This window comes from Coffea arabica, chromosome 3e (genome assembly GCF_036785885.1).
Source record: "Coffea arabica cultivar ET-39 chromosome 3e, Coffea Arabica ET-39 HiFi, whole genome shotgun sequence".
Taxonomy (NCBI): Eukaryota; Viridiplantae; Streptophyta; class Magnoliopsida; order Gentianales; family Rubiaceae; genus Coffea; species Coffea arabica.
The window spans coordinates 48493005-48513766 of NC_092315.1; the positions used below are offsets into that span (position 1 = coordinate 48493005).

The following is a 20762-nucleotide window of genomic DNA, read 5'->3' on the forward strand; positions in this document are numbered from 1 at the left end:
TACAACTAAATTGATGATCACACCAAAACTGTATTGAATTTACACCAAATATAATAAGAATTATATAAGCCAATTTGAACTAGATAGAACTCAACATATAGAGTGACAGCATTTTGGAAGGCAGAATCCAATTCCTGGAATCTGAGATTTAAGTTATACTCCCTCCATTCCTATTTAAGTGACCTGAATAACCAAATCTCTTAAATAAAGAAAGAAAGTTAGTTTCTAAAATTCAATAAAAATTTTACCTGACTTTCCAAAACTTCCCTTAATCTTTCAACTATTTTTATGTTTAATGCTACAAGCACTGCATTTAATTTCTTGTAATCCCAACTCAAGAAAGTTGAGAGTATAAATAGGGGTAAATTTGAAAAAAAAAATCATAAATGCTTTTTTGATATAATAAAAGGAAAGTTGATTTGGTTTCGGGTCATTTAAATAGGAACGAGGTTGTAATTGTGAAAGTAATTTAGTTAGGCAAGGACTACAGCCCACATTACTAGTATTCCTATGGCACAAACTTTCTACCAATGTCCATACATGCACTTTTACCAAAAAAGCAGCCAAATCCCAGAGTTATTTTAGGCTTCAAGTAATGTTCGCTTTTTCCTTTTTCGTGTGACTATCACAATTCACACACTTCCCTACCCAATTCCGGCGCTGGTTGCTTGCTTTTGATTCCAATTGGTTCAAAAGTTAGAACATTCTTTTCTCATCCTTTCTACTTCCAACCGATCACAACTTATGCTGCACCTAATTCCTCTATAAATATCCCACTCCAGTGCTTTTATTCTTCATGCTTCAAACTCCATCTCAATTCTTGATTCCACTACAATCTTCTTCCCTTGTCCGCTTTCCCTCCTTTTTACGGTTGTGAGTGCGTGAAAAAGTTGAAAATGGAGAAGCCCATTAGTCTTTTTACTGTAACACTTCTCTTCTTGTTGTTCAATCAATCATTGGCCATTCCTGGCACGTACAACATTTTAGAGTTGGGAGCAAAACCTGATGGGAAAACTGATTCATCCAAGTCTTTATTAAGTGCATGGGCTGCAGCTTGTGGCTCTACCAAGCCAGCCACAATTTTTGTACCAAAAGGAAGGTATTTTGTGAAGCAAGCACAATTTCGAGGACCATGCAAGAATAGAGCTATAAGCTTTAGAATAGATGGTACCCTCGTGGCTCCTTCAGATTACAAAGCCATTGGAAATGCTGATTTCTGGCTTCAATTTCACAGGGTTGATGGAGTTTCCATTCGCGGTGGCATTCTTGATGGCCAAGGTACTGGTCTCTGGGGTTGCAAAGCCTCCGGCAAGAATTGTCCGACCGGCACAACGGTATGTCAAAATGACCAAACTTGCCTTCACCATTTTCGTTGCTTCCCTAGCTTTACTACTCTTGACAAACTTCTTAGGCTGGTATTGTACTTTTCCATTTTCGCAGCACAATACTACATGCAGCAAGTGGGGAAGTGGGGAGTTTTTTTTTGTGTCTTATGGCATTCAAACGGATGCTAAAAATGGGCATAACTGACGCTAGTGGGGAAGTGGGAAGTTTCAAAGTTTGATCAAAAGACTAATGAGAAGTAATTAGTAGCAATTTGCAAATTCCTACGTGCCCGTTGCCGTTTATGGACCTTCGAATTTTCAGTTGTACAACATTTTGGTCTGTCAATTTTCAATAAATTAAGAATCTCAATGCTTTAATTACCACTTTTTTTTTGGCACATTTACAAGGAATCATTAAATTCTAAATCCTGCCAAAATCTATGAGCTAAGCATCTAAATTGTCTACAGTCTAAGTAATGCTTTTTTTAAAAAAAAAAACTTCTTTAACAACCATTTTTATGTATGCAGACATTGGGATTTACCAACTCAAACAACATTGCAATTGCCGGCCTAACTTCTCTCAATAGCCAATTGTTCCACTTGGTGTTCAACGGCTGCAACACCGTGAAATTGCAAGGAGTAAAGGTTTCGGCGGCCGGAAACAGCCCCAACACGGACGGGATTCATGTGCAATATTCATCAGGAGTCACAATCTTGAATTCCAAGATCAGTACTGGAGATGACTGCGTTTCAATTGGTCCTGGCACTACAAGTTTGTGGATTGAAAATGTTCTTTGTGGCCCTGGCCATGGCATCAGGTGACTAAAACTGATGCTCAATTAACAGTTAGTATTATCTTCTTTGAGGACTAATTTAATTTTTTTGGGCAGCATTGGGAGTCTTGGAAAAGATTTTGAAGAAGAGGGAGTACAGAATGTGACAGTGAAAAGTGTTACCTTCAGGAATACACAGAATGGTGCAAGGATTAAATCATGGGGTAGGCCAAGCAAAGGTTTTGTCAAGGATGTTTTGTTCCAGCATGCCACTATGATCAATGTCCAAAACCCCATCCTAATTGACCAAAATTATTGCCCGGATAACATCAATTGTCCTGGACAGGTATATAAATTATTTAATGGGCATTATTAGTTGTTAGTATATTTGATGTATTTCTATCCACGGGATAAATTAAGAATTTGGGTTAATCCTTTTTTACTTAAACAAAATAAAATAAGAACATGAAGATGGATGATACACTACAAATCTCTTTCTGGGTATTTCAAGATACGAACAATTTTCTAATATCATGTAATTCGATCTTTTTGACAGGTTTCAGGCATAAAAATAAACGATGTTACGTATCAAGACATCCATGGAACATCAGCAACAGAAATTGCAGTCAAATTTGATTGTAGCAAGAAGAATCCGTGCAGTGGGATAAGATTGGAAGATGTGAAATTGACATACAAGAATCAACCGGCTAAAACATCTTGTGCCAATGCTGCTGGAACTAAACTTGGTTTGCTTGGCACTAATAGCTGTTTGTAGGCAAAGATCACAAACCCCTTCCCTTTTCCCCACCCCCTAACCCAAAAAAAGAAAAAAAAAACTACGTTTCCCCAAAAAAAAAAAAGGGGTTGGAGGAAGTGTAATGGGGTACAGATGGTATATTTGAATAGAAATTTTAGTACTTAGGTTATAGCACAGCAAGTGACTCAATCAAATTAATTTGCCTGCGCCGGAGGTGTTGGCATAATCATTGTTCGCCTGGCCATGCAACAGTCATGAATCTGTGATCAACAAGTCCAGTGGACAGAAAATATATTTCCTGTAGTGAAATGGATTAAATTCAGAGTAATTAACATTGTTTTTTTTCTCTACTTACCCGTTGATACTCGAACCCAAGATCTGTCGATTATATGTAAAACGTCTTATTAACTAAATTACGCTTCGTTGTTGGAGTTGTTGTATATATATATATATATATATAAATTGGATGATGTATGACTAAAAAGATATATTCTCAAATTGGATGATGTAGGAATAAAAAGATTGATTTTGATAGGAATGTTTTTCGTTTAGATTTGAATTTAGTCTCCCATATGTCAATAAGAACCTCTATAGAGATAACAGCTTTTTATGGGGAATTTGTACAATCTATATTGACAAGAATATTTGCTTTTAGTTCGTCCACAAATGTTATTAATATAATGTTTTAGGATCATCTCTATTGAAATTCTCTACATTAATAATTGGTCTCTCAATTTTATTCATATTTAAATTTATATAATATTATAAAATTATGCAATTCTGTCATCACTTTTCTTTTGATCTCTAGATCAATCTATTAAAAAAATGATATTCTAATTTACTTGAAACATTTGAACGGTGAAAAATAGATCAAAATTATGACAAATTTTGAACAGTGAAACATTATTACAAGATACGATCAACCACTTTTCATCCAATCTAGTTTAAAACATTTTTATTTTAAGCTAATTATTTACATAATCTGGTGGGCATAATAATTGCATGTGTTTTATAGTTATAATAATACCCAAGATAGATAGATAAGAAATTTAAGTGGTTTTCGTCGAGATTTTCTAGAAATTGTTCAGATTTTGGTGCTTTATGGCTGGTCTCTCCTTCATTTGTTGTTGGGGGGATTTCTCCTTCATTTGTTGTTACTCGAATCTTTGATTAAAAAAAAAAAAAAATTTGATGACTTTTCTGGTAAATATGCCTCCTCCTCTCATAGATTCTGGTTGAATGTGAATAGCAATATTCCAGCAAGATCTGAGGATATGAACTTCTTGTCAGGAATGCGACCATCTAAGTGGTCGGGGTCGGGTTGTAGCCGCCCCATTGTTTATTTATTAATGAAAATGAAAAAAAAAAATGCAAGTTTTGTTGGGCAGCTTCATTTCGCCTACTGGAAATGACAAACAAATTAATAATTTTCAGAAATTGAAAATTAAAGAAATAAACACTACTAATGGCTTGTCTAACATTCACATTAGGGGCCAATTATCTAATGTTCAATGAGAGCAATTTAAAATTGGGCAAATTATACTTTACCCCCTGTGGATTAGCATTTTTTTACATACCCCCTATGGTTTCAAAAGCTATACATAACCTTCTCATGGTTTGGATTAAAGTGTCAAAGTGACGGAAACAGTCACTCGTAACGGAACTTTTAAAAATGTCAAAATTATCCTTATAAATACATGACACATAAATCTCGTATGATTTTATATTTTACCATATAAACCCCTTATGCTTTAATACTTTACTATATAACCCCCTTATGGTTTTCAAAATATACACATAACCCCCCTTGGTTAATAAATAATTTTCAACTTTACATAAAGGTATTTTTGACATTTTAGGTGACTCTGTTACGAATGATCTTTCTCATCATTTCGACACTTTAATCCAAACCATAAGGGGGTTATATATAGCTTTTGAAACCATAGGGAGGTTAGGTAAAAAAAGGTTAAACCACAGGAGGTAACGTGAAATTTGCCCTTTAAAATTTAAACCGGAAAAAGTCAATAAGAGCAGCTGAAACTTGTTAAGAGATCATTTTCCAACTTCAGAAAAAACGAAGTCATTTTACTGGAAGGTAGAATTGAAAATATGACTCGAGACCAGAATAGTAAGAAGCAAATAAACGAGAGAAGAGATTTTCACAGCATATCTTTATATATATACTAGGGATTGCTTCCCACGCAAGGCGTGGGAGCTTTAGACCTGTTAGCAAGGTTCCTTATTATGAAAAACCAGTATATATTAGTAAGGTGTCATTGAGTTTAAGCAATTGCTGATTTTCACTTTTCTGTTTTATTAGCAGAGGAGAACTGGTCTGAGTTTTTATATAATTGATTGCTGCTTGAAATTGTCATTGTACTGAGAAGTAACGAAGAGAAAACAAACTTGATTAAATATATAGAGTATTATGCAGGGGTGAGGGAAGGGAAAAAGTTGGAAGAGAAAAAGAAGCGAAGATAAGAAACAGAAAATAGTAGGAATGCAGAAGTTGTATACACAATCTATAAGCACAATAAGTGTCGTACAATGAATGAGCATGAGCAATTGCTTTCATTGCATGAAGTTTTAGGCTCTGATATTAAGTGTAAGCAGAAATCAACAGAGTGAGTTTCTTGCTATAAAAGTTTAAGAATAATGTCTATGCTGCTATTAAAAAACAAAAGCAATAACCGACGCTAGTTCAGGCTTGTGTCGTGAACTGAGTGTGTTACACGAGTTCAAAATGCTTAGTCCATTCAAAGAGCTCCAGTTCTGATTTCTTTTCTGCAGCACCATGAATCTACCAATTACAAAATTGTCCATGAGCAAAGCTTGTAACAACTAAAAAACATCCAACATAAAGCATTGTCAACGAAAACATTTTTTTTATTCTATAATAAAGAGATCATGCATCTATTGTGACTAAATATGCAATGAAAATGATGCGTTTCTCAATCTTCATTACACAAGGAGGAAAGTTTTAGTCAAAGTAACAGCAGGGGTTGGTATGTGGAGAAGGTGCGAGTATAATAGCATAGAGGTAGTAATAGATGGGAAAACACTGAATATCTATTATGGTGATGCAATCTAAAATGGATTCAGCAGAAGAAATAAGTCTATATAATTCAGATGTAGAGAAGAAAATGAAACAAGAAGATTAATAAGAATGAGTTATTGTACAGCATTAATGAGAATTGATGCTCAGGTTAAATCAGTGAATAGTGTTTTGCTATGTTTAATTACATTTTTCTCCTTAGAGATGCTTAATTCAATAGACTAAATGTCTCGAATTCTTGTGCAAGAGGGTCATTTTGGCATAAGCTTTCCACCACTGCTCTTGTTCTTTGCTTTCGTTTTCTGCATCTACACTATTTTTGGGCTTGCAAATTCTGTCTGATTGTAATGTGTAATTTTTTCCCCTCATTTCTTTGCTGATTCTAATGCCTAATATATTGGGTCTCTGTTTTTTCAAAAATTTTGATTTTGTTATTACCCAGAAATTTTGATGCTATCTCTGCTGTGTCTCTTTCTTAGCTGTCCTGGCCTTTGCTTTGACTGGTGTGCATAAAAATGGCCGCAGGAAGCTTGACAGCTGAAGTGGTAGAGGACAAGCTAAGGAAGTAAATGAGCGGATTCCAGTACCAAGATTGGCTAAAAAAAGACCAACAACTGCAATTACTTTGTTATGTTTTGTCTTTGAAAGCAACTTTATTGTCACATTGCTTTCACCAGCATCCAAGATTCCTAATGCTAAAATTGTATGCATCTTGCTCACAGTGTCCTGATGCTTATCCAGAATAAATTTTTCCAATGGCCGTCTGTTAAATGAGGCAAAAATATCAGGGAATCACTGTTAAATGAGGCAAAAAACTACCTGAATGCATCAACAGGGGAATCGCTGGCACATCTGATGTCAAAGGCTCCAGCAATGATATGGCCTCACTCGGACCAGTCCCAGCACATGATATGCCAAACATAAGAGCTGGACTATGACGAACATGTGGATTATATGATTCAGAGAGCAGGGAGACGATTTGAAGAGTCTACATTTTAAGGTTAGCAACTCAATTAGATGGATTGTTCAATATGTGCATTTTCATCGATCCTTGTAGAAGGTTAGAAAAAATTAAGAGCGAATACATCATATGAAAAGTTGTTTGGAGAAGTAAAGCCTTGGTGTCAAATTCTTATAGCCTAGAACATAAACCATATGCAAGTGCCAAACCTGAACATAAGAGAAACTAACCCAGTGCCAAAACCGCAGTGTGCCTAACATTGTCACTCAATTCTGATGCAGCAAAATGCAGCAGCTGTCGAATGGCCTTGTTGTTTGCAGTTCTACTGTAAGCCAATGCCAATGCATACATTTATCCATAACGTAGTATGGGGTCTTGATCCCAAGTTATCTGCTCAATCAGTGTATGAGTTGCTTCTTCTGTTCCATAAACTGTCAAGAGCTATTCCCAATGCCAAATCGTTAGAAATGTCCAACTGACTTTTGATTTCTCTTTTTCACAAAAAGAGAGAATAAGAGAGAATTCATTAAGCTTTTAATTTTAGAAATAGATTATAGACGTTAAGCACTGTAAAGGACATTCTTTAAGGTAGGTACTATGCTGAATAACCTGTAGGAGACAATTTTTAAAAAAGGCGGAAAAGTGCAAAGATAAAAATAGGTAGTTTTTTACATAATACAACAAGGCAAATACCTCAGCATTAGTGCTTGTTAGACTATCACACAGGAACTGATTTATGCCTTCCCCATAGTAGACAATGCTTGTGTTTCTCGTAGTGCTGTTGTGTTAAACTTAGCCTAATTTATAGCCCTGGTGAGCCAGTTCTGAGAGTTTAAACAAATACGAAATGTTAGATAGAAATGACTACTTTTATCATTATGCAACATATAAAATGATGAGCAAAGCAGGTGCACAGTAAGGTGTTGACGGTTCTGACAGCATGCATAATGCTATTAGCGTATATAGTTGCATTATGACAAATACCATTTCTCATCTCAACAGATTGCTTTATTTTGTTGAGAATTAGGACATGCAATGTAATATGCAAAAAACCAAAAATTAGTAAAATACTTCAAAGAAATCCAGTAAACTGAGAAACTATCTTGGGAAGAGAAGAAAAGAAAATAGGGAAAATGCCTTAGTTATAATAACTACATGAGAATTGCAATGTCAACTGTATGGAAGTCTCTCCAGACAGTATTCCTTTTATTTTTGATAACCTCTCAGCATAAACATGTTCCTTGAGACTGGAAAGTTGGTCCTTCATTTTCAAAAGAAAAGCTTGGTGTTCATTCTCTACAAGGTTAAATGCTATTTGAAATCCCAATAAAGCATCATTGTTGCTTTCTGTTCTTAAGAGTTTCTCAAATACAACAGCAATGTCCTCTGGTCTATCCAAAAACATGAGAAGCTGACATATGCTTAAATAATGAGCTGATGTCTGTTTTTAGAATACTCTAACAGGAAGATGCTGTATCTGCATTAAAGTAGTTGAGGGTCAAAATTTCTCAAATTTTGACATCTGATATATTTGGACTAATGTTCTCTAGAATTAGGAATAAGGTTAACAAGAATGAATTAGATAGATATAACCACTGTTCTGATATTTTCTAGAGCTGACAAAATTGTGAGAGACATGATTACAATAGTATAGGATTACTTGAATGTTGTCACTTCTTATAACTGCTTCCCCAATCTTATCCAATCTTTGGTATTTTATGGCTATTCTCACAGCTTATTGATGTTTTCTGTTAGTTATAAACCTACAGGGAGGTCCAAAAATGAGATAATGAGAAAAAGTTCAAATCTCTAGTGTAATCTAGCATTTCAGAAGTTTACATACTTATCAAGCATCCTTTCAACAATGGGTTTTGATCTTGAATCTATCTTTGCTGCTTTATTTGACTCAGCAGCCTTGGTCTTTAGGTCAAGACATTCGTCTATAGCTTTAGCTGAGACACAAAAGCATATAATAGAAAGATAAGTAAGAAGTGCATGCCATGGTTAAAAAGAAATGCATAGTTAAGTTATGTAGTACCAGTGCCACTTTATAGTCAAAAATCAGTATTTATCTAACCATGTATTATTTTCTTATAAATGCAATACATATAAATACTGAACAAATTTAGAAGGCAGAATTCAAGAATAACATCCTACCTATAATACTTCGGACATAATCTGAATCTTCTGATACATCGAATAGAAGGTCAGCTCCAAGGGCATACGACAATGAGTGATTTAGTTCATTCAAATAACAAATGACCTGAGAGGGGAGACAGAGATTTGTTATAAATAATGAATGCATACAAAAGCAAAAATAACTTATGCTTCCTCTTCTTGAGATGTATTTTACATAACCTGGTAAAATGTATGCTAACATATTAATCAAGAAGATGAGCACTCTGTAGAAGTAGGCTTTAAAACAAAAACTTCCAACAAAACTATTGTTTAGAAGGATTTCGAGTTTCTCTAATCATAAACTTCAAAGTAAGGTAGATGATTATTTCTATCATCCAATTTATTATATAAAACAGGCAAGAAGAGAATTAAAGATACAGGAAAAGCATGTTTGAATCTTTGAGGCCAGTAATGCAGCTAGTTGCCTCTGGGTCTCATCAAAGTCCTCATCTTCATATACACTCTCACTGCAAAACGATAAACACTCAGTAATCAATTTTCTGAACATACAAAAAGTTGTGTACATACAACTGCAAGAATGAGTAATAAGGGTAGCATCATGAGAGTTCAGCAATAACTAACATTTGCATAAAGCTTGTAATAAGAGCAGAAAAAAGACATTTTCCCAACAAAAGCAGTAATCAGTTGTATGAGCTTTAAGAAAAAGATCAAGCAAGAGGTTGGAATGACAAAAATGCCCCTAAGGAGAGCAGATCAAATGTAATCAACACTAACCTCTGTTCTTTGAACATTTCCTAAGGATATTTGTAAAAGTATAAGCTAGCTCAATAAATGAAGCAATGGTATGAGTTATTGACTCAGAAGGGCTAGTGGCTGAGATGAAAATTGACTCAAGAATTCAAGCAATGGTATCCAAAAACCAATGAACAGCAGCCAGTTGTACCAGCTGCAACAAAACGAACAAGCGCCGGGCCAAAATGACAAAAATGCCGCTGGGGAGAGCACATGAAAACCAATGAACAGTATCCAAAAACGCCTTCTTATAATATATAAGGATATATATATATATATATATATATAACAAGCTATTTTTTTGAAAAGATAACTAAAGGCCGAAGAGCCCAAAGAACAAAATGTAATACTGATTAGGGCTGAAGAATTAAGGAATTGAGGAAGATAGAAGGAGAGGAAAGAGAACAAAAATGATAGGGAAGATAGACTTCAAAATAAGGAGATAAAAGAGTAAAATTGATTGTCTGGGTAAGGAGACTACAATTCACATACAAACTGATCTTCATTACATCCCCAATCTCCTATGTATAGATTCAGCTTATAGAGTAGTTACCATGTAACTAATATTCCTCTTGCAACTAATTGGTCTAATTATCAGATTGAGTCATAACACAAAACTTGCTTATCCCTGTTATAACTACCATGGATGAGATTTTAGGTCCATGGGTAATTTTTCAAGTATTCCACCAAAAGCACCGGCAATATCCTCCGTAGTAACAGTCAACAAAAGATCAACTAACTCTGCAGGGACTAACTCAAAATGCTTCTCTACAAGGACTAACTTAAAATTCCTCACGTGGCAGCCATATAAAATAATTGCTGTTTTTTAGACGTAGGTTCTACAAAGAGGGTTATTTTTCTAGCTATAATTGGTGTTTTGCATATGAGTATTTCCCTCCTTCGGATTGATAGAGAATCAATACTTCACAAGAATATAAGATTGGTAATTAGAATTACCTCTGTAATTCTTTCACTGAATATAAAGTAATTAGAAATACTGTTGTTATATGTTATCAAACATTTTTAAAATATTTTGTATCAAATGTTAGTGATATTTTCGAAAAAATCATTCAAAACATCTTTTACATTTTACTAAAATAAATTTTTTCATCCCTAAATTTTAAAATGCTAACTTCAAATTTGGTTCAAGCCTAGGTTTCTGATCACTTTTTAACTTCAATACACCATATGACCCATATATAGTCATTTTTGTGTGCAAAAAAGTCAGATATTTGTAGTTAAACAAATTGCTCAACCCGCATTCATTTTTGCTCCTAAAAAGGATTTGTAGCTAAATAAATTACCCAACTCACATCCATTTTTTGCCCTTAAAAAGATGAGTTTTAATCTTTTTGTCCCTAAAACAATGATTACGTATAGGTCACAAGATGAACTTAGGCCAAAACTTAGTTGGAAACCTAGGGATCAAAATTGATTGACTTGATTTTGTAAGAAATGTAAAGTTCAGTATTTTAAAATAAGGGATGAAAAAAATCATTTGCTAAAATGTAAAGGATGTTTTGAATGATTTTCCATGCTTTTCTCAACAGTTCATGCAATCAGTTATAAGTTTCAACTTTCAATTAGTATATGTATATTATTAACACGGGGGAGAAGTGTGATTTAAAAAGCGGATAGAGGTTTCAATTTTAACCATTAAGCTAAGCCCTCGTCAACTATAGTGTTATAAATCTGTAAAATAAGCATTTTAATGCTCCACTTAATATTATCTTATAAACTATAAGCCATATTCTATATAACTGGGGCTGAAGTAGAACTAAAAATATTTACGTAGCAATCCATGTTTCTTTTTTCTTTTTTGGAACAGCAAATGCCGAATGCATAAGAAATGTCTACAGTTTTTTCTTTTTGCCCTTTTCCCTTGTCTGAGAAGATAAACATAAATTGATCTCCTTGAACCAATTAGTCATTTCTTACCATTGTCAGAAGTTTAAATTGGCATCCCTACCTTGTAACTTTGTCACGGTTTTTGAGCTTTGATGCAGGCCCATTAGTTTTTGCCCAAAATTCATTTTCTTTTTGTTCTTTTTAACCACTGTTCTGATTATATGCAGGAATTAGCAACTAATGGCAGATGCATCTTGATCATCACAATTCCATTCTAAGCTCAATTCTTTATTTATTGTTCATATGTATTCTGCTACTGCAGAAATAGCAGGTTTGGTTTCATAAATTGCCCTGCAAGTTAGGCATACACTACAAGTCTTGAGTACCATTAGTCACTTCTACAAGTTCTCCAACGCCCATCTTTCATACAGGCCAAAACTGTGCATGGAAGATTTGCCCGCTAAACAAAATTAGTTTAAAGTAGGTGAGCTCCATAACCCACCTCAAATCTACCAGCTATTTTGCCTACAAATCTCCCTGAACAATCTAATCTACAAATCATCCGCTTCAACAAAAGGGAAGAAATAAAAAAAGGATAGAGAAAGGAAAAAGGAAAGCTAACCAGCTTGAGCTGGGGGGAGCGGCTTCGAAGGAAGCTTAGCCGCCGGCTTGGATTGCTGCTGCCGAGCAGCTGCAGGAGCTGGGGTTTTCTTAGCTGCGGCCATAGGAACCTTCTGAGCAGCAAAACCCCTCAAGACTTCCTTTTCAACCGGACCTTTTTCAAGAAAGATTAATCAACGGTATATCCATTGTGTATCAAAATATTTTATCGATCTATACTATCGAAGAAGAGGGACCAGAGAAACAGAGAGAGAGCAGAGCTTGATGAACAAAGAGACAAGGGAGAAAATGGAACGAGAAAATAAAAAGAAGAAGATAGAGATGGAGGCTAATAAGAAGGCGGGGAATTATCTTTAGAGGGCTGGAAACTCTTTTTGGGCTAAAAGGACGATCCTGACCTGGAGATGGTTGTCTACACACCACACAAAAGGCATATTTTGGGTTATTATTGTCAACACAGTTTTTGTGATTGTCACCTAATTACCAAAATATCCTTTTCAAGACAGATGAAAAAAAGTGTAGATCAAACCGTAATCTGGCTCAATGGACATTCAAAAGGTTGCAGTACAGCCAGCATGACAGGCTGCGTGATGGTTAGTTGAAATGACAAAAATGCCACAGAGGAGAGCAGATGAAAATTGCAATGAACAGTAACTTTCAAACGTCTTCTATAGTGTAACTTACAAGGGTATTTTTGAAAGTTGTGGGAGGATAGCTGCGTACAGGAACCCAAAACGTGTTCTACGACATTCGGCTAAAGCTTGCGGCAGATGAAATTTGAAGGACAAAAATGCCCCTGAAGTGAGCAGATGAAATTTTATGGACAAAAATGCCCAATGAACAGGACCCAAAACGTCTTCTTATAAGATATAAAGATATATATAAATATTTTTTTTTTTTTTTTTTTTTGCCCCTAACTGATAAGTTGAGAAAGCCTCAAGAGAATCAATAGATTCTTAAGAAAGTGACCATTTAATAATGGATACGACAAATAAGTATTGAGCATTACTCTTACAAACAAAGATTGCAGCCCACCATGTTGAAGTTGATAATAGCAATTGTAGAAAAAACACAATGTGTTAATCACTATCAGCAACGTTAATGTGTTACATCGCATGAATCAAACCTTGTGCCATGTAGAAGTATCGCGAGGGAATCCAAGAAACCAACAATACAAATTCATCAAAGGGATCATTTCTGAAACCTCCCTTGAGGTTTCTGACAATTGCACTTGGCCCCCCTTAGGTTTAAGAAATTACACTTACCTCTCTTGATATAGTAAAATACCTACAATGCCCTCCATTTAGTAGACAATTTTAAATTTAAGACAATAAATTTACAAAACCTAAAAAAAATCTATTTTTCTACCTCTTGTCTATTTTCTAGTTAATATAACCTCTTTTTATTATCTTTAGTTTTGTGGATATTAGCAAATTGAAATTATAAAATCTACAAAGGGAGTAGATTGTGTGTCAAACTAAAAGGAAATGAAGAGACTCACAGTGATAGATAAATAAATAATAAAATTAATGATTAAAATAGGAAGAAGAACTAAAGATATGAAATTTGTTATATTTTGTTTATTGTTAGGAAAAACTTTTATAAAATGTCAATAATTACATAATGATTTTTTTCATCGGATTAGAAACTTTTTATTATGATTTTATTGTTGAGGTAGAATTTATTCTCAACTTTTGAGATATTAATATTTTTAAAATCATAGGAGAATTGTAATGGTGGTTCTCGGTCAAATTAGCTTATATTGAAAAGGTATTTGAGCATTGATATTTACTTCGGGGGTATAAAATTGGTTGTCAATGGAGTTTTGTGTGGTTTTTTTTATCGTGACAAGTATTGACATTGTATATGCAATTTGGGATCTTTTGAATGGCTACTTGATTGTAAAACTTATACATGGATGGTTGTTAGGAATTTGGCTTGTTGATTTATACAAAGTGTGGAAGAAAATGATTGAATATACTATATTTTTCTTTCTTAGTTTTGTACAAAATGGCAATTTAGGATTTTTGAAAGAAAATTTAAATTCTTGGACTTACATTGTTACTAAATAGTAAAAGTATGGGAGGTATACGTAATTTTTAAAATCTGAGGGGAGCTCTTTGTAATTGTGAGAAACTTCAGGGGAGGTTTGTGAAATTATCCCTTCATCAAAATCAAAATCAGCCTGCAAAACAATTAATCAAATTCAAGGATCACAGGTCTATGCAGCCAGATCTTTCCTAAAAATCAAATTCAGAAAGTATGTCAAAAGAGGGATTTCTTTTTCCACCAAACAAAAAAAAAAAAAAATCGCGAAAACCAATTTAAAGAATGCCTGATAGCCAACACCCAATGCCAACAGCTGTTATGCACTAACAAAAAGAAACAAAAGAGGAAGAAGAACCATTGCAAACTGTCGTAACGTTAGAGACAATTATGTGATAATCGGAGATGTTCTGATTTCCGTAACCATCGTACCTTTAATTCACATAATGATCAATTCGAAATGACATAAAACCCCGCAAAGTTCTACAACCTACAAGTGTTAATTGCCAGGTCGAACGGGAAAGAAGTGATTTCACACTTAAACAGGGTAATAATTAATTAATTGTAACATGCATAATCATACATTCAATGCACAAGAAGGACAATATAGTCAAGTTGACAAAATCTGATGTTTCTGTTATTTGTAGTCATAGCCTCACCACCTATCAATACTCACTTTAAAAGACAAAGATAATCTTTAGCATGCGATTGAAATTCAAAATAAATTTGACTAATACTCATTTTTATATAATATAAGGATATTATGAATGGAATTGATCTTTGAAAATAATTTTTAAATTAATTTTATTAGGGTACAATATATAGAAATTCTTTCCAATGCAACGCAAAGGAGTCTAATTCTAATATAATGTACATATATCCTTATCCTTATATTATATAAGATAAGATTGAGTTTTGGTCAAAGAGGGAGTTGAATTTCAACCGCATGGGAGGGGGCATTTTGGAAATTTCAAAAAATGTGTTGCTTTTTTCAAACTTTTGGTACAATTAATTGTAGCATGTGTTTGGATGTTTTACATTAAAACCACCATGTTTGTACATTTAAATCTTGTATTTATAGACACACCTCGCTATTTGTGAAATGTGGGCTTATTTGACAATCACTTGTGCATTTGGTCCAATTCATATAAGCTCGGTGAATGCTTTATTTGATTCTCTTTCTTGATTTTTTTATGTGTGTTGTAGAATGTTTTTACTTGCGTATTTAATACGTATGATTAATTCAGTCAAAGCCTTCTCTCTCTCTTTCTTTCTCTCACATTCTAACACACTAGTATTTTGACTCGTACTATGCACAGGTTATAGTTCAAATCAAAATAATATTGTATATATTTATATATTGTGGTACAAAATAATAAATATACATATAGACTAAAAATTTTAAAGAAGTGTATGCTTAATATTTTGAAAAAAAAATTAATCTATAATGATTTACCTGATAAAAAGAATTGTTAACGCATTTAAGGAGAGGGTTAGGTTGGGTGGTAAGGCGAGAAGAGTTTTCTAAAAAAAAGCCAATTTATCAATATCCGACAAAATATAGTATGTTATACCCATATATCAAAACTTACGATATAAAAAAATAGATTATAACCAATTTATTTTCTTCCATTTTTAGAAAAAGAATCTTTCTTCTATCTTGTGCCCCTAAAATTGTTGACTGCATTTAGATTAGCATTTTTCATAAACTTTAACGTATATTTTAAAAAAATCTCAGTAATATGTGTTTTTAGAGTTTTCAAAATTATTAAAAATCACCATCATTTTCCTCTTCTCTTATCCGCCAGCTAGTCATCAGATGCCTCTTACGACTTTCATATCTTCTATCATGGTACCACTCTCTCTATTTTTATTTTTTTTTTCATTTCTGTCATATCCCTGTAATCCTCTTTCTTCTTCTCTCTCTTCTGCGCCCATCCTTGTAACCCATATTTCTTCTTCAACATTTCCTGCCACTTTTCAACTCCTCACCATTTTCTTCCCTCCCTCCTCCCCCTATACATAACCTCTAAATTCATATCCTTGCGACCCAATATATTTAACTTTACCTATCATAATGAAAATATAAAATTGAAAATTGATTACGATAGTTGCAATTATTAGTATCCAAAAATGGAAATGAAAAACTGATAATATCTATAATATCCTCAAGTACTACAATCAATATATATATATATATATATATTAACATAGCAAATACATGTTTACATATGAAGACAGCAATTCGAATACATAAAATAATTAATGATACCAAAAGTTATCGTTAGTGTTTGGGTTTTGCACTCTTATTCAAATCTAATGTCAAATTTGGGCCAGATATATACAAATTAAGTAGTATTTTAGGTTGAATGTTCTATATCTTTCTCTTAAACTATAATGTTACTTTTTTAAAAATTTTTGGTAGAACTGGTGTTGCTATTATAATTTTTTGTATCAAAAATGAATATTTCAAAAAGAAATTTCCAAGTTAAAAAGCTAGTAGTACTTTGTTTTTTATTTAGTGATTTCATAATTTGGATTTCATGAATGGTACCATTCTTGATTTTTTAAATCCACGACATTATTTCCTTTTTGTTTTCTATTTAATTTTGTCCTTTTACTTAGGATTACTAAGTTAAAAGATAAAATATTATCATTTACTTTTTTACTATTACTAATTTTGGCAATGTTTTCTTTTTATTTACCCTCCCACTAATAAACTTCAAACCAAATTCCTATATAAGTGGAGCCACTACTTTTTTAAACTAGAAAGACATGGAAGCCACTACTTACTTAAGAAAATGTTATTTGCACTCCATTTTTTATTATTTGCAATTCCACCATTTGTTTTTATCATATAGTCTAATTAATGAAAATTATATGATTAAAATGATTGTTGAAGTATGAATAACAAAAATGGAGTGTAAATAATATTACTTATTTAAATTAATAAGAAAGCATGAAAGGATGTTATATTTGTTATCTCTTCTTATGGTCTTATAGAAGTTTTAATTGTTGTAGAATCATAAATAATGCGAGACAATCAGAAACGTGATGGGTTGAAGTTCAAATAGGATAACATGCACATTAACCAACAATTTGAAATGAAATGATTTTAAAAAGTAACCAACAATTTCAAATGTAAAGAGTAGATGTGGAAGTTGAGAAGAATATATTTTATAAATTAAATTAAATGTGAAATACTAGAAAAATGGAATTGGTAGTGGGAAGATACACTAATACTCTCTCTCTCTCTCTCTCTCTCTCTCTCTCTCTCTCTCAAACACACACATATGCTTGCTTTCAATATTAGATAATATTTATAAACTAAGTGGCTATAAAATAAAAGAATTTGCTTTTAACTCAAAATGCATAGTATATATATATTTTTATATAAATCTAAGAGCATGATTTACGTTAAAGTTGACCATTGAACCCTCTCAATAAAAGGTCCTGGCTCATATATATATATATATATATATATGTGTGTGTGTGTGTGTGTGTGTGTGTGTGTGTGTGTGTGTTAAAATAAAGAATTTCATTTCATTGTCGATTGCAATTGATTATCAAACATATGAGTTTATGATCTTAGCAAATTAGTACTTAACATTTAAATTTAGGGTCTGTTTGATAACATAAAAAAGTGCTGAATCTGAATTTTTTCAGACATTCAGATGTTTTGAGTGTTTGATAAATAAAAATCTATTTGCTGAACTTGTTAAGCAGTGCTGAACCTATGTGTATTTTTTTCAGCACAAGAATCCTAACTGAATGCTTAATTCTGATAAGAATCAATAGAATTATTTCAATTACCTTATCTTATCTACCAAATCTACCCTTGTTTGTTAATTATGTTCAAAATTCTTATCTAATTAAACAACATAATATTCTCTATCTAACGATTTTTAGTTTTTCTTTTCTCCCTTTTTAATGACTTTCACATCTTTTCCATACTCCTCATATAATATATTTCATCTTTTATATTAATTTGATTTAAAAATAAATATTGTCATTTTCATACCTAACAATTTTAAACTAATTAAATCATAGATTTTATTTCTTTTTTGAATGAAAGGATATAAGGGCAAAATTGTCAATTATACATATAGTAATCCATAATTATAAAATATATATTACATATAATATGTTTATAATTATGAGTTTGAGTCGAGCCTGATTTGAGTCTAAAACTCATATAATAGTGGGAGCTCATTTTGAACCTTTTAATTAAACTCAAAATCTGAAAGCCCAAATCCCAAAAATCTGTATAATTTGTGAGCTGAACTTGGAATTATCATAACCCGCTCAGAAAGCTGAATTGACATGCCTAGTTAAATGTCAAGTTTATTATGTTTAGTAATTGCTAAATGATTAAGGCTCCGTTTGATAACACTGAATTCTGAATTCTGAATTCTGAATTCTGAATTCTGAATTCTGAATTCTGAAATAATTAATTTGCTGAATTTTAAGCACTGAAAAGAGATATATGAATGTTTAAATCTTAATGCTGAATCTATTTATACTGTTTGATAAATATTCATAACTTAATGCTTAATAAGCTAAATTGTACAATTTTACCCTTCTATCTTTTAATCCAAAAACGAAATAGAACCTATGATTTAATTAACTTAAAATTATTAGGTATGAAAATGACAATGATTGTGAAGAGCAATGCATCCAATGACAATGTTTCTTTGTGTGGGAAAATGGTATGGTTTCATCATTTTGAGAATGGGAAAACAAGCTTTTAATACTCCAAAAGCACGTTCAATTACATTTCTCAATCTTGCATGTGCTTGGTTAAAGCGTTCTCCTTTTGATCTTGGACGAGAAGCATTTCAAAAATCAGACAACCAATAACTAATATTTCGACATGGTGTCATAAAACCACGTATGTGTGGATAAGCTGCATCACATAAATAATATTTATCTGCACAAAAAATATATATATCAAAATATAAATGTTTGTGGATGAAAATTACTGCAAAAAAATACTATTGTTAAAAAAAAATTTTGAATAGAGAATATCAGGTTGTTTTGTTTAATTAGATAAGAATTTTGAATGTAATTAACAAACAGGGATATATTTGGTAGATAAGATAAAGTAGTTGAAGTAAATCTCTTGATTCTTATTAAATTAAGCATTCAGCTACGATTCTTGTGCTGAAAAAAATACATACAAATTCAGCACCACTTAATAAGTTCAGCAGGTGAATTTTTATTTATCAAATACCCACAACATCTGAATGTCTGAATGAATTCAGTTTCAGCACTTTTTTATGTTATCAAACAGGCACTTAGGTTCCGTTTGATAAAACTGAATTCTGAAGTCTGAATTCTGAAATATGAATACTGAAACAATTAATTTACTGAATTTTAAGCACTGAAAAAAATATATGAATGTCTGAATTTTAATGCTAAACCTATTTATGCTGCTTGATAAATATTTATAGCTGAATGCTTAATAAGTTTAATTTGACAATTTTGCCCTTATATCCTTTCATTCAAAAAAGAAATAGAATCTATGATTTAATTAGTTTAAAATTGTTAGGTATGAAAATGACAATATTTATTTTTAAATCAAATTAATATAAAAGATGAAATATATTATATGAGGAGTATGGAGAAGATGTGAAAGTCATTAAAAAGGGAGAAAAGAGAAACTAAAAATCGTTAGATAGAGAATATTATGTTGTTTAATTAGATAAGAATTTTGAACCTAATTAACAAACAAGGGTAGATTTGGTAGATAAGATAAGGTAGTTGAAGTAATTCTATTGATTCTTATCAGAATTAAGCATTCAGTTAGGATTCCTGTGCTGAAAAAAATACACACAGGTTCAGCACTGCTTAACAAGTTCAGCAAATAGATTTTCATTTATCAAACACTCAAAACATCTGAATGTCTGAAAAAATTCAGATTCAGCACTTTTTTATGTTATCAAACAGACCCTTAGTCTTTCAGGTTTCAGACTTTGGTTTTCAGCTTTATTAAACCCCCTTCATGCCTTATACACGAGATAAACTTAAGAGTTGAGTCAAAAACTATTGAGCTAGTGTTGGTAGCAGTTATATTTCATTCTATAAATGCATCTAAGGTCTTATACCTCTTGTCTCTTGATGGAAGTATAGTCCAATTTACTGGTCCGCATAGGACTTAGCAACACAAATCCAGCATGCACTTTCACCAAAGAAACAGCCAAAAACCCAATTTCACACTTTCCATCTCAGCAATTACACACTTTTAGTGTAATTACCAAAGAAACAGCATGCTTTTTAGTGTTTTCTTGCAACAATTACACACTTTCCATCTCAATTCTGGCGTTTATTGCTTGCTTTTGCTTCCAAAGTGCTTCAAAGTCACATTTTATGCTGCACTAAGTCCCACTATAAATATCCCACCCAACCGTTCACCTCTTTATCATCGAAACTCCATTTACTAATC

General features: G+C 32.6%; 2 protein-coding genes across 7 annotated transcripts; one reads left to right on the top strand and one right to left on the bottom strand.

Annotated features, from left to right (window-relative positions):
- The first annotated feature begins 799 nt into the window (after window positions 1–799).
- On the top strand, window positions 800–3205 carry LOC113736464 (polygalacturonase). 2 transcript variants are annotated; one of them, XM_027263468.2, is made up of 5 exons: window positions 800–1099; window positions 1235–1334; window positions 1854–2143; window positions 2216–2444; window positions 2655–3205. In XM_027263468.2, exons 1-5 carry the CDS (start codon window positions 897–899, stop codon window positions 2871–2873), a joined length of 1041 nt encoding a protein of 346 aa, XP_027119269.1. In that variant the 5' UTR covers window positions 800–896; the 3' UTR covers window positions 2874–3205. The 2 variants fall into 2 exon arrangements, with proteins under 2 accessions (XP_027119269.1, XP_027119267.1); XM_027263466.2 differs by having other exon boundaries at window positions 800–1334.
- Window positions 3206–5347: 2142 nt separating this feature from the next.
- On the bottom strand, window positions 5348–12601 carry LOC113737027 (26S proteasome non-ATPase regulatory subunit 1 homolog B-like). 5 transcript variants are annotated; one of them, XM_072083597.1, is made up of 8 exons: window positions 12273–12598; window positions 9428–9516; window positions 9029–9134; window positions 8715–8823; window positions 7565–7695; window positions 7081–7312; window positions 6730–6898; window positions 5348–5655 (listed from the first exon to the last, which is right to left on the bottom strand). In XM_072083597.1, exons 6-8 carry the CDS (start codon window positions 7129–7131, stop codon window positions 5612–5614), a joined length of 264 nt encoding a protein of 87 aa, XP_071939698.1. In that variant the 5' UTR covers window positions 7132–7312; window positions 7565–7695; window positions 8715–8823; window positions 9029–9134; window positions 9428–9516; window positions 12273–12598; the 3' UTR covers window positions 5348–5611. The 5 variants fall into 5 exon arrangements, with proteins under 5 accessions (XP_071939698.1, XP_071939701.1, XP_071939700.1 ...); XM_072083600.1 differs by having other exon boundaries at window positions 5348–5696; window positions 9029–9516; window positions 12273–12601; XM_072083599.1 differs by lacking the exon at window positions 8715–8823 and having other exon boundaries at window positions 12273–12599.
- Window positions 12602–20762: the final 8161 nt, after the last annotated feature.